This window comes from Peromyscus californicus, unplaced genomic scaffold (genome assembly GCF_007827085.1).
Source record: "Peromyscus californicus insignis strain IS unplaced genomic scaffold, ASM782708v3 Scaffold_5__1_contigs__length_169319896, whole genome shotgun sequence".
Classification (NCBI taxonomy): Eukaryota; Metazoa; Chordata; class Mammalia; order Rodentia; family Cricetidae; genus Peromyscus; species Peromyscus californicus.
This window is the reverse complement of record NW_026294573.1, coordinates 8,230,840-8,244,480: the sequence shown is the minus strand read 5'-3', so window position 1 is coordinate 8,244,480 and position 13,641 is coordinate 8,230,840. Positions and strand designations below refer to the sequence as shown.

General features: G+C 51.4%; 1 protein-coding gene across 1 annotated transcript in view; it reads left to right on the top strand.

Annotated features, from left to right (window-relative positions):
* The window catches only part of Plod1 (procollagen-lysine,2-oxoglutarate 5-dioxygenase 1), a 29,936-nt gene that overhangs the window by 9,428 nt on the left and 6,867 nt on the right, over positions 1–13,641 (top strand). The window contains exons 6-15 of the mRNA XM_052717889.1: positions 988–1,051; positions 2,301–2,398; positions 3,367–3,468; positions 3,996–4,127; positions 7,541–7,662; positions 9,744–9,848; positions 10,109–10,234; positions 10,977–11,118; positions 12,361–12,474; positions 13,259–13,324. Of these exons, the coding sequence (XP_052573849.1) occupies positions 988–1,051; positions 2,301–2,398; positions 3,367–3,468; positions 3,996–4,127; positions 7,541–7,662; positions 9,744–9,848; positions 10,109–10,234; positions 10,977–11,118; positions 12,361–12,474; positions 13,259–13,324 (1,071 nt within the window). The remainder of the gene's footprint in view (positions 1–987; positions 1,052–2,300; positions 2,399–3,366; positions 3,469–3,995; positions 4,128–7,540; positions 7,663–9,743; positions 9,849–10,108; positions 10,235–10,976; positions 11,119–12,360; positions 12,475–13,258; positions 13,325–13,641) is intronic.

Here is a 13,641-nt window from a genome sequence, read left to right as displayed (position 1 = left end):
GGTCTGAGCCACTGGGTTGGTGTGTCCGTCCATTTGGGCTGTTGTGACAAACTGCCATAGACTTGGGGGCTTTAAAATAAGATGGTCATTGCTTACTGTTCTGGAGTAATGGGTGAAGTGTGGTTGGGTTAAAGCAAAGCCAAGGGCCTGTGTTGTGGCTCAGTGGCACTTGCTGCCAAGCATGATGACAGTTCAGTCTCCTGGACCCGCATGGTAGAAGGAGAGAACAGACTTCTACAAATTGTCCTCTGACCTCCATATGTGACTGTGGCACACACACTCACACAAACGTATAAATAAACGTATGCTGCTGGAGAGATGCTTAGGGGGTAAAAGCACCTGCTGCTACCGCAGAGGACCAGGTTGTGTTCCCAGAACCCACAGGATGACTCACAATTTCTGTAATTCTAGTTCCAGGGGATCTGTTACCCTCCTTTGGTCTCTGTGGGTACATGCACATGGCACACTTACATACATGCAGGTAGAACACTCATCCACATGAAAACTGACGAACAAAGTGACACCTGATGGTGTGTCTGTAACTCCAGCCTGTGGGACGCTGGCGGATCATGGATTTGAGGCCAGCCTGGGTTACATAGCTCAGAACCAGCCTGCACATTCTAAGATTTTGTCTCAGAACCCAAAAGTTAATGTATTAAGGAGTGAAAAACCATACTGTTAGCATTTCTCACAGGAGTAGTGTGAAGCTCAGATTCATACATGTACATAGGAACCCAGGACTGGAGACTGACATATAGTAACATCACACCTCAGCATGTGCTGTCATGTGGCTGTCGTCCGTATGGCTGGACCAGCTGTTTCCTTAGCTTCCTTCCAGTCTTGAGATTTCCTGCTTCTCTGAATAGAGCCAGGATATGGCAGACTGAGCCAGTGTGGGGACAGGCTCCCCATGCTGGGTGTGCTGGGGACCTGGTCTCGGCTGGCTGGGGCCTGTCCCTGCTACAGCCCAGGCCCTCCTTCCTGCAGGAGCAAATCAATATCAGCCTGGACCACCGCTGCCGAATCTTCCAGAACCTGGATGGAGCCTTGGGTGAGCCATAGCACCGGGAGGGGGTGGGGCCAGAGAGAAGAGGAGGTGAGATCTGAGAGGGGAGGAGGGGTGGGGCCTGAGGAGGAAGAGGGGCTAAGGTGGGAAGCATGAGGAATGAGTTGGAAGGAGTTGAGGATTCCTGTCAGGGATAGACCGAAGAAGGAAAACCAAGTGGATCCTCCTTGGTCATTGCGCTGGGCTGATGTCAGCCTCCTGCCCGGATCCCAGAGACCCTCCAGATGTTGTGGGGGCAAAGTTGTGTCTCTCAGAAGGTGGGAGAAGCACAGATGTTCCGCTTAGGGGGAGGCAGTGATAACCATGGCAGGCATCTGGCCCCAACCGCACCATGCAGGCCACGCCAGTACAAGTGACCCCTTCTCCTCGGGCCCAAGGCTGGTGATGACTGCTTTGCTACGGGTCTTCCTGACTGACCACGTGTCGTACACACCCCTCTCGGTGGGCACCTTGTGTCTGAAGCTGGGAAGATCTAGTCTTTGCTGCCCCTCCCCCACCCCACTTCTGGCTCCAGTGAGTCACCACACGAAGGAGAGGGGTCACTGTGGCCTCTGTGCTCCTTCCATGCTGCTGTGCCAGATGCTTGCTAGCCACACATTTACCCCATGAAGAAGGGACGGCTCAGTGGGTAAAGGCGCTTGCTGCCAAGCCTGAAGACCGGACTTTGAGCCCCAGAACCCACATGGTTGAAAGAGAGAACCGACTTTGGCAAGTTGTTCTCTGACCTCCACATATACACCCCAGACACTAAACAAATCAATGTCACTTTTATTTTATTCATTTTTATTTTGAGACAGGGTTTCTCTGTGTAGCCCTTGTTGTCTTAGAACTCATTCTGTAGGCCAAACAGGCCTTGAACTCAGAGATCTGTCTGCCTGCTAGGATTAAAGACGTGAGCCACCATGCCTGGCTCAATGTAATTTTCAAAATGGTTAGGAAATCTTCCAGGAGATGGGAGTTTGGTTCCCAGTACCCATGTCAGGCAGCTCACAACCGTCTGTAACTCCAGCTCCAGGGGATCTGATGCCTCTGGCCTCCGTGGGCACCTGCACTCATGTGCGCGCACACACACACACACACAAATAAGAATAAATCTTTAAAAACAAAAAGAAGGAATTTAAGATGGGGAAACTGAGGCTTAGAGGGGTGAAATGAATTTCGCCGAGCCACAGCCCGTGAGGCTCCAGCCTTGGCCCCTCTGCCGCTAGATGGGTCTGTGTTTTCTGGTCCCCAGATGAAGTCGTACTCAAGTTTGAAATGGGCCATGTGAGAGCGCGGAACCTGGCCTATGACACCCTTCCAGTGGTCATCCATGGCAATGGGCCCACCAAGGTAAGGAGGGGCCCAACCTTGAGGGAGTGTGGGAGGAAGCTAGAGTCCCATTTCTGCTTCTGTGGTGACTGCATTCTGGGGTTAGTGCCACTGTTTGGGGTCCTCTGACACAAGCTTGGCCTGGTGCCTGTTTCTCCACTGTGGTGGGCAGTGGTACCCTGTCCATCCCTGCTGGATCACAGGACCCATTAGAGGCCACTGTCCCCATCTAGGCTTTGAGGAAGGTTCCAGAACCATCTTGCTGTTGTGATATGGCATTTATTCACTGAATGAACGTGTATTGGATACCTGCACCAGGGACCAATCCGTCATAAATAAAGTGGCTGTCTGTACTCATGGTGTTGTGGGAGGGGCTGGGACAGATGGTGGCTGGGGACAGCAAACCTAAGTGGTCCTGGAGGACTGGTTTATGGCTCATAGAAAATTTGTCAGTCACCAGCCTTAGAATCCTGTGGGCAGGAGAAGAAAGAGACCCTAGGGGGATATGCCGATCTGTGCTGGAGGTGTAACTCACCTGGCAGAGTGCTTGCCCAAGCATGCCTGAGGACCTGGGTTTGATCACCAGGGACCACATAAACCAGGCATGGTAGTGCACACCTGTAATCTCTGAACTCGGGAGGTAGAGGCAGGAGGATCAGGAATTTAAAGTCATTCTTGGCTACATGGTGAGTTCAAGGCCAGCCTGGACTATTTGAGACTCTTCCCCCTCCCCCCCCCAAAAAAAACCCAGAAGAAAAAGAAAAATGCAGATCTTGGTTCCACCCAGCTCTGCTGCCTAGAATCCTGTGAGGCCCAGTCCCTAGGAATCTGGGTTTTTATAAGCCCCCAACTCCAGGGCTGCTTGCTCTTCTGGGTGAGGGAGCATTCCCCCCAAGACCGTGAAAGATGGCAGGCAGGAGGGAGATGGAATTTGCTAGTTTGGGGGTGTGGCTGACTTGGCCTTTTCAACTGCATTTGACTCCCAACAGCTGCAGCTGAACTACCTGGGCAACTACATTCCTCGATTCTGGACCTTCGAGACCGGCTGCACCGTGTGCGATGAGGGCCTCCGCAGCCTCAGGGGCATTGGGGTGAGGCCAGGCCTGAGCTGAGGGAGACAGTTGAGGACAGTGCCGTGAGATGGGGGAAAGGGAAGGTGCACTGGTGAGAGGTAAAGAGGCTATTTCTCTGTCTGGGGGACCACCCAAGTGCCTCTTCCGGGAAGCTCCTCCGGACTGCACAGGCTCCAGCTTCCTTCCTGATGTCCGAGTCCATTTCTTCTCCCTAGCCCTTTACTCTCCCCTAGCCTCTTCCTATGCTGTGAGCCCTTGTCAGCCTTTATGGCCCAGCTTGAACACCACACCAGCCAGGATCTGGTGTCATGCTATCCACTGGCCCTTGTTAGAGCCTGGGAACTGGTTGTACCTTTCTCAGACAGGCCTCGCCATGTGTCCTGCCAGCCCCACACCTGCATGGCCTGCTTTGATGCTCCGCGACCTGGGCATCTGGCTGCCCACGGCCATGTGCCTCCACCTGAGGTTTCCTTGGGCTGTGGTAGGGGCTCAGTGGCAGGCAGTGACTAAGCCCTGCATGACTCCTTCTATCCTTCCCTCTGCAGGATGAAGCTCTGCCCACCGTCCTGGTCAGCGTGTTCATTGAGCAGCCCACGCCATTCCTCTCCCTGTTTTTCTTGCGGCTGCTGCGCCTACGATACCCCCGGAAACAGATGCGGCTCTTCATTCACAACCATGTGAGTAGAAGCTGCCATGTGGGGCTCGACTCAAGAGCTCAGCCTTAGAGATCCTAAGACCTCTGAGGATCCCATTGAATGTGGGCCGAATGGAAGTGGGTAGTGGGCTGTGTCCCCACATCACTAGGCTGACCAGGTCAGGCGGACTGTGCTTGAATCCCAGCAATGTGACTTTTCTTGGCGGTGTGACCTGGGACACCAACCTTAAGCTCTCTGCTCCTGTTTTCTCACTTATTAAATCAAGATTGGAATTGAGGTAATTGTGGGGGACCCATCCCCACCTTTTCCTTCAGGGTACTCTTGAGGAGTGAGGGATAAGAGATTTAGATAGAAATATAGAGGGGAGAGACAGATAGAAACACAGGATATCCTCGGGAGGTCCTGGATCCTCATCCACCAGCCCCTTCTGTCCCTTCTAAAGGGCTTTTTTTTTTTTTTTTTTTAAAGATTTATTTATTATGTATACAGCATGTATGACCAGAAGAGGGCACCAGATCTCATTACAGATGGTTGTGAGCCACCATGTGGTTGCTGGGACTTGAACTCAGGACCTCTGGAAGAGCAGTCAGTACTCTTAACCTCTGAGCCATCGCTCCAGCCCCTAAAGGGCTTTTTAAAGGAATGCCAAGAGTTAGCGCAAAAGACCTCCCCCAGCACAGCCAAGCACAGACCCTTCCAAACACCTGGTAACCACGCACATGGTCAGTCCATCCGCTTATGCAGCCCTGCTGGGTAATGCAAGCTCAGATCTCAGTAGGAAACCTCTGTGGGCTCCCACATAATCACACTAAATTGCTGCAGGGGTTAAACAAGTTGACCTGTGAAGTGCATAGAAGAGTAGGGGGGTGGGGAGGATCTGTCTAGCTACTGAGGAGGCCTAGGTGTGAGGTTTGTAAGTTCAATGCCAGCCTAGGCTACATAGTGAGCCTCCCCCTCTCCCACAAAAAAAAAAAAAACGTTTTATAGAGGACTATGGATGTAGCTTAGCTGTAGTATACTTGCCTAGTGTGTGGGGGGACCTTGGGTTCTAAATATTTTAATTTTTAGAACTATGTGTATGTATGTGTGCACGGGCACGTGAGTGCAGGTACCCGTGGAGGCCAGATGAGGGTGTTGGATTCCCTGAAGCTGGAGTGGCAGGTTGTTGTGAGCTGTCTGACATGGGGGCTGGGAACCAAGCTCAGGTCCTCTGGAAGAGCAGCAAGCACCCACTGTTTGTCTGTTCGTTCAGTGTTTTTGAGGTGGGGGTTCTCTGTGTAGGCACGGCTGTCATGGAACTTACTATATAGACCAGGCTGGCTTCAAACTCAGAGATTCGCCTGCCTCTGTCTCCCCAGTGCCAGAATTTAAGGTGTGAACCACCATGCCTGTCCAGCTCAGCAAGTACTCTTAGTGGCTGAGCAATCAGTCTCTTCAATCCCAAATCCTTAGGTTTTATCTCTAACAGTAAGGAATGAAAGGGTTGCCCCATTTCCAGGCAGCACACAGTGGGTACCCTTGCACCTTAGTTACCTGTCTGTTGCTGTGACAACACACCATGACCAAGGCAACTTATAAAAATAATAGTAAATTGGTTCCAGAAGGTTAGAGTGCATGATGGTGGAACAGAGGCGTGGTGCCAGGAACAGCTGAGAACTCACATCTAGAATGAATCACAAGCAGCAGGCAGAGAGAGAGAGAGCACTAGGGATGGCAGGAGTCTTTTGAAACCTCAAAGCCCACCCCCAGCGACACCTCTACCAACAAAGCCACACCTCCTAATCCTTCTCAAACAGTTCCACCATCTAGGGACCAAGTGCTCAAACGTATGAGCCTGTGGGGGCCATTCTCGTTCAAACCTCCACACCTTGACTGCTGCCATTTTTGTTTCCTGTCTCCTTAATGCTTGTGGGTTTGAGCTGCTCAAAGTCAAGTTGGTTTCCATTGCTTTAGCACCTTCAGGGAAAATGGGTACAAGTCCTGAGCCCTGAGCTCTGTGGGGAGCAGGCTTGGTGGTTCAGTACTCTGCTGGCTAGGTAAAGCCTGGGTTCCTCTGCTCTGCTGTGTCTTTGACTGGCCAGATCTTTCCCAGACTATGGGGCCCTTTGTCTTCTCTGAGTCCTGCTCAGCTGTCTTGTCTGTGTCTCCCCTGTATACCTTCCAGCTGCAACAAGATGTCCTGTCCCAGGGACCCACAGTCTCCCACTCAGCTCGGCTCCCTTCCTGGCTTCCTCACACTCACCTCTGATGTACAGCAGGCACCACAGATGGAAAGGCAATGGGACCTGCCCTCACATGCTCCCCTGCATGAACTTCCGCTTTGTATAGAAAGAGAACAGTCACAGACATGAGGATCTACTATGTGCTGGCTCCCAGTGGCCTGCTCCCAGTGACCTGAGGGAGGAGATATCTTTCCCTAAAGTAGAGACAGGTGAAGGGCCCTATCCAGGGTCATGAGCTCTTTGTAGCAGAGCAGATGTTGGTCTATCTCGTGGACCTAACCTGTGATCCTTAGGCCACGTGCATCCCAGGATAGCATTTGTAGATGATGCTGATGTGGTACCACAATGTCAGTAGGTTGGACATCCCTGCTTAGGTTTGGAAATAAAAAGCCTGTTCACTCCGTGTCCTGGGAGGCGGGGGCAGGTGCAGACTGTCCATGTATGCATCTAGATCCCCTGGTACATTGGTTGACACCATACCCCAAAGATCATCAGAGCTTCTGGATGTGGGGTCCTTGGGAGGAGGAGCTGTCCTGACGATAAAGCTGGGAAGAGGCCTATGGGGCCTGGCCGGGGAAGATGGGTGTGAAAGGATCACCAGAGAAGGACACCTGACAGATTGAGGGGAACAGAACCGGCTCAGGACACCCCGAGAGCAAGTTCTTGGCACGAAGGAGATTTCTTTCCCCGGAAGGACAGAGGGCAGGAATAAGGGACAAAGACAGGAGATAGAGGATGAGGGAGAAGGGGAAGGGGACAAGGAATGGGGCATTTGTCTCGGAGGGGACAAAGGACCGCCTCTGGATAGAGAGGAGACAGACGTGGCTCATAGGCAAATGGTGGTTTATAAAGGTACAAGGGGAAACCTGTGTTAGGATGAGGTGTTTCATTTTAATCGGGCATGTTAATTAGGTGAGCCAAGGGGGCTTCTGATGGCTGGACTTCAGTACTTTGATAGCTGGACCTTGGTAGTCAGCCTCAGGAGGAGGAAATGGCCAAATAAGAGACTAGCGTTAGGAATGTAATCTAGTGGGAATGGGGGAGAGGGGCGAGGCCTGCCAGAGCTATGTTTGTCATGCTCCGGCTGGCTAGAGTCCCTTCAGAGATGCAGGTGGCAGGAGTGTGCCAGAGGCAGAGCATCCCCTGGCAAGTGACGGCGGTTCTGTTTCCTGGAACCTCACCCTCATCTGCACCTTGCCGTCCCGCCCCCAGGAACAACACCACAAGCCTGAGGTAGAGCAGTTCCTGGCAGAGCACGGCAGTGAGTACCAGTCCGTGAAGCTAGTGGGTCCTGAGGTGCGCATGGCCAACGCGGACGCCAGGAACATGGGCGCGTGAGTCAGGCTTGGGGGTTCTCTTCGTGGATGGTGGTGGGCGGGTGGGCCGTGGCATTGGGAGCAGCAGGCTGGAAATTCAGAAGGCTCTGTGGTCTCCAGCATAGTCCTGTCCCTGTCTGGGTTTCAGGGCTCCCCTGTGAAATGAGGAAGTAGTCTCTGTCAGGACAACTTGGGGACACCCAGATAGTGTCATGTGGATTTAGGAAGCAAATTAGGGAAAGGGGAGAGACTGGAGGGCCAGAAGTAGACCAAGGCTGACAGAGACAACCTCTGATTAAAAATACGCTGACTCTAGCATTCAGGAAGCAGAGGCAGGTGGAGCTCTTGGGTTCAAGGCCAGCCTGGGCTACAGAACAGTTGCAGGGCTACACAGAGAAACCCTACCTCGAAAAACAAACAAACAAACAAAAAATATGATGTCTCCCTAAAGGGGCTTACCTCCCGAGGCCAACCACCTGACTGTGGGAGGATAGCTCCGACTCACAGAGTTGTCCTCTGACACCCTGCATGCTGTGGTGTGCTCACACACTAATAATAATAATAATAATAATAATAATAATAATAATAATAATAATAAACCAGAACAAAATCAAAGACACAAGAAGCCACTGATACAGGGCTGGGGATGTTGGTAGAGTGATTGCCTAGCATGCATGTGTGAAACTCTGTGTCTGATCCTCAGTACCACATAAACTGGCCCTGGTAGTAAACACCTGAAATTAGGCAGGAGGGTCAGGAGTTCAAGGTCATCCTCAGGTACATAGCTAACTTAAGGCCAGCTTGGGCTACATGCTGTTTCAAAAAAATTAAAATTCCTCTGTCTTGCCAGGTGGTGGTGGCACAGGCCTTTAATCCCAGCACTGGCAAGGCAGAGGCAGGTAGATCTCTGAATTTGAGGCCAGCCTGGTCTACAGAGCAAGTTCCAGGACAGCCAGGGCTACACAGAGAAAAAAAAAAAAAGAAATCCTCTGTCTTAATCTGGGGCTGGCAAACGTCCCTTAGAGGGCTGGATAGTTACTGGCTCTGCCAGTCAGCAAGGCGGGCTCTGTCGCCCTTGCCGAGCTGTCCGCCCTTGTCCCATAAAGATGGCCACTGGTGTATAATGAATGAGTGGGATTGTGTTCCAGAAAGATTTTATTTCAGGATACTGAAATTTGACTTCCTCGAAGGAAAGCATAATTTTCTTTTGATCCCCTCAACACACACACTTTCCTAGTCATTTAAGAACAGAGAACTATTCTTAGCTTCTGGGCAGAACAAAGCTGGCAGTGGAGAGCCTCAGGGCAGGGACTGTCATTTTCTGAACCCTGGACTAGTTGAACAAAAGGGACATTTTTAGGAGGTTTTTGGCATTTTGAGGCAGGGTTTCATATAGCTCAGTCTGGCCTCAAACTCCCCGTGTATCCAAAGCTGGCCTTAAAGTTAAGATTCTTCTGTCCCTAGTGCTGTGATTACAGGTGTGCACCATCGTACCCAGCAGCATACTTCAAAAAAATTATTATCATTATTAATTATATTATTTAGGAGAAAAATTCAAGACAGGGTTTCTCTGTGTAATAGTCCTGGCTGTCCTGCAACTCACTCTGTAGAGCAGGCTGGCCTCGAACTCAGTTAACCTGCCTCTGTCTCCCAAGTGCTGGGATTGAAGGCATGCGCCACCATCACCCAGCCTGTTCTTATTATTTCTTTAATGTGGGGTACTAGAAATAAACCCAGGGCCTCATACATGCCAGGCAAGTGCTCTGCCCCGATGGATACCCCCAGCTTCCGCTGGTCCAGCTGCCCAGTTGCTCTCAAGACATGCAGCATGGAGCCCCATCCGGTGGGCTGTGCTTCCCCCAGATCAAACCTTTGCCATTGCCAAGTCCTTGACCTGAGAGCTAAGAAGCCTGGGGTCTGGGTCTTAGGGTTGGAGGAGGACCTTTGAGGTCCCAGCCTGCACCTGAGTTCACAGGAGTTCTAAGGCCCTTTGTCAAACTGTAGACAGATATGGTGTCTCTGGGGAAGTTCTGGGACCAGCCTGAGATGCTGTGATGACCTCCTCCTTCCTCTGCCCCTCACCCTTTTTCCTGTCACAGAGACCTGTGCCGCCAGGACCAGACTTGCACCTACTACTTCAGCATGGATGCTGATGTGGCTCTGACGGAGCCAGACAGCCTACGGCTCCTGATTGAGCAAAACAAGTAAGAGTGTGGGTGGCCCCCGAGCAAAGCCTGGCCAAATAGAAGCCCCTCTTCTTGGGCCTCCCAGCCTGAAAACTCCAAGGGCTGACAGACCGGCACCTTCCCTAGTCTGTCCCTAGCATAGGAGGGGTGAGGTTTCTGATGAGCCAGGCCTGTCCTGCCCCAATGACAAGGGTAGAGATCCCAGTGTGCAAATCACAGGTTGCTTGGCCCCTCCCCTTCCCCATCCTCAGTATTGTCCGCCCCTGCCCCCTACTCAGGAATGTCATCGCCCCACTCATGACCCGCCATGGGAGGCTCTGGTCCAACTTCTGGGGAGCACTGAGTGCAGATGGGTACTACGCCCGCTCTGAGGACTACGTGGACATTGTGCAGGGTCGGCGTGTGTGAGTACCCATCACCTTCATCGCTTCTCCTGGGTTTGTGGTACCTCCCTCCCTGCATTCCTGTTCTGGTTGCCCTCAAGCAAAGAGGACTAGAGTCAGACATGCAGAAGAAATCCTAAAAGTTGTCTTGGGCTCCCAGGCCTGGGGTGGGAGAGGAGATTAGCACTGTCGAATTTAGGATTTAACTCAGCAGTAGAATGTTTACAAGGCCCTGGGTCTGGGCCCAGCACTGAAACAAGATAAAAGACAGATTTGTAAAGACAGCTTAGATCTGGCAAGATGGCTCGGTGAGTAAGGGCACCTGTTGCCAAGCTTGACAACTGGAGTTTGATCCCTGAGACACACATGATAGAAGGAGAGAACCAGCTCCGAGAAAGTGGTTCTCTGATCTCCACACATGTCCTATGGCATTCTCTCTCTCTCTCTCTCTCTCTCTCTCTCTCTCTCTCTCTCTCTCTCTCTCTCTCGCACATGCATGTATACAAAATGAAATAAAAACATAAACAAAAAATGCAGATTAGCACCCTCAGATGAATGCCCCCCTCAAACACCGGCTATGACCTCAAGTTCAATAGACTTGAACTCCTGATTCTCCTGCCTCCCTCTCCCAAGTTCTGGGGTTATAGATGTGTGCCACCACGCCCAGCTTGTTCATATTTTTGATACAACCTTTTCTTTCCGGCTCCAGGCTGTGAGCCCTCCTGCTGGACTGTGACCCTCTTATTTCCTCTCTCTCCTGCAGCGGCGTCTGGAACGTGCCTTACATCTCAAACATCTACCTGATTAAGGGCAGTGCCCTGCGGGCTGAGCTGCGGCACGTAGACCTGTTCCACTACAGCAAGCTGGATGCCGACATGAGTTTCTGTGCCAATATCCGGCAGCAGGTCAGTGTGGCTTTTGGGAGGTCCTTGTGCCAGGAGTGTGGTCCTCCAGCCTTGACCAGCACACTGGGCTATCTTGTCACTGTAGGCCCAGGAGCTCTGAGGGGCCAGCATGGACTTCTGGGCACTGGGTGTGAGGCCGGTCCTCAGGTCTGCAGGGACCAGGTGTTGCACTGTCTGTGTATTTTTTGTGTGTTTTGTTGATGTATCAAGATAGAACCTTTAGCCTACAATAGACACGAACTCCTGATCCTCCTACCTCAGTCTCCCAGATTCTGGGAATAGAGATGTGTACCACCACATCCAGCTTATTTATAAATTTGATATAGCCTCAGTGTATCCTGAGAAGTATGTCTGTCCAAGAGACCTTCACATCATCTTCATCTTTTTAGTGTGTGTAATGTTTTTTTTGTTTTGTTTTCTTTTTTCTTTTCTTTTCTTTCTTTTTTTTTTTTTTCAAGACAGGGCTATCCTGGAACTCACTCTGTAGACCAGGCTGGCCTCGAACTCAGAGATCTGCCTGCCTCTGCCTCCCTAGTGCTAGGATTAAAGGTGTGGGCCACCACTGCCTGGCTTTGTATATTGTTTTGAAACAGGATCATACTGGCTTTGAACTCATGATCCTCCTGCTTCTGCTCCCTGAGTGCTAGGATAGCAGAAGCATGTGCCGTGACACCTGCTTCCACTGTGTATTGTTTGTGATTTTTTTTTTTCTAGTGTTGGGATCAAACTGAGTGTCTCACTCGGTAATGTGAATTTTTTCCTCTGTGTGTGTGTGTGTGTGTGTGTATGGAGATGAGGAACTTCATGGAGTTGATTTTCTCTCTCCACCCTTACATGGGTCCCACGGATTGCACTCGGGGTGTTAGACTTTATCCACTGAGCTTTCTCACCTGCCCTGATGAATTTGTTTTAATCAACAGTATGGTTCGGTTTTTCCCTGTGACCAACATGTCAGGATCGTAGCCCTTGGGAGTGCTCTTGCCCTACAGGCTTAAGGCTCTGGGTTCGATCCCCAGTGCTTCAAACAAGAAAGGGGGAGAGAGTCCTTTTCTCTTATATTCAGTCCTCCAGGAAGCCTTCCCTGACTGCATCCCCAGGGGTGGGGCTGTGCTGGTCCTGGGACACACGCTGTTCTCATAGGTCTTTAATCTTGTCAGCTTGAATCTGGTGGTGGAACGCTGCACTGCCCCTTCCCGGGGTCTGCAGGGTAAGGAGGCTTCTCTAACCATCTACTCTCCACAGGAGGTGTTCATGTTCCTGACCAACCGACACACCTTTGGCCATCTGCTGTCCCTGGATAACTACCAGACCACCCACCTCCATAATGATCTCTGGGAGGTGTTCAGCAACCCTGAGGTGAGATCTGGGTGGGTGGACCTGGACTGGGAGTCACAGAGACTCCAGTTCAGTGGTCTTGTGGCCAGAGACGCCTGCGTGACCTGTTCTCCACATGTCCAAGTTCACCTCCAGAGCGCTATTCTATTCTAGTACAGAGGGAACCTTAGACACATCGCCCTCTAGTGGTGCAGGGAGCTCTGACTTATTTGAGTCTTTTTAACCTTTGGGCCACACTTACTTGGATTCTAAAATTGTTCTTCCCTGGTTTGGCTTACCTCTGAGGATGTCTCAGTGATCAAGTGTCACAAGCAGCAGTTGTGACAGTATATGACAGTATACCTAAATGATGGGGTGTGTGGCTGACATGGGCAATTTGTACATGCCTATACATAGCCACATACAGACCCACAAATATACATGAAGGTGCAGATGTGAGATCCTGTGTATCCAGATAACACTCTCACACCCAGCAGGCACATATGATAACCTGCTGGCTTCTTATTTTTGTTGTTTTTTTTCGAGACAGGGTTCCTCTGTGTAGTTTTGGTGCCTGTCCTGGATCTCACTCTGTAGACCAGGCTGGCCTTGAACTCACAGAGATCCGCCTGGCTCTGCCTCCTGAGTGCTGTAATTAAAGGCATGCGCCACCACCGCCCGGCCTGCCAGCCTCTCTTGAGTTCGTACCTACTCATGTTTTGAGGGACCTGAAGGCTAGAGGCTCCCTGGGAGCATCCCAGACCATTAAGCTTAAGGTGACTCAGGCCAGGCCTGGGAACCCCATTCCATGTTGCATTCTCTACAGGATTGGAAAGAGAAGTACATCCATGAGAATTACACCAAGGCTCTGGCGGGAAAGCTGGTGGAGACGGTAAGGGGTTCATATCCCACAGTTGCTGCCCTGGGATCCATGGGGGTGGAGCTTGAATGTGAGGGAAGATGCAAGAGGAACCATTCAGTCTGTCTGCTCTGGCAGTGCTTGGGGTGGATTGGCCTCCCCCTCAGCAGCACTTTCCAGCCGAGGTCTGTAGACACTTTTGACAAGAAGGATGGAACTGCTGGGCATGGTGGTGTAGGCCTGTAATATCAAAATTCAGGAGATGGAGGCAGAAGCATCCGGAATTCAAGGAAGAGGACGAGGGACCATCCCCACATGCTGCCTCCGAGCCAAGAACGAGGGGTGGGGCC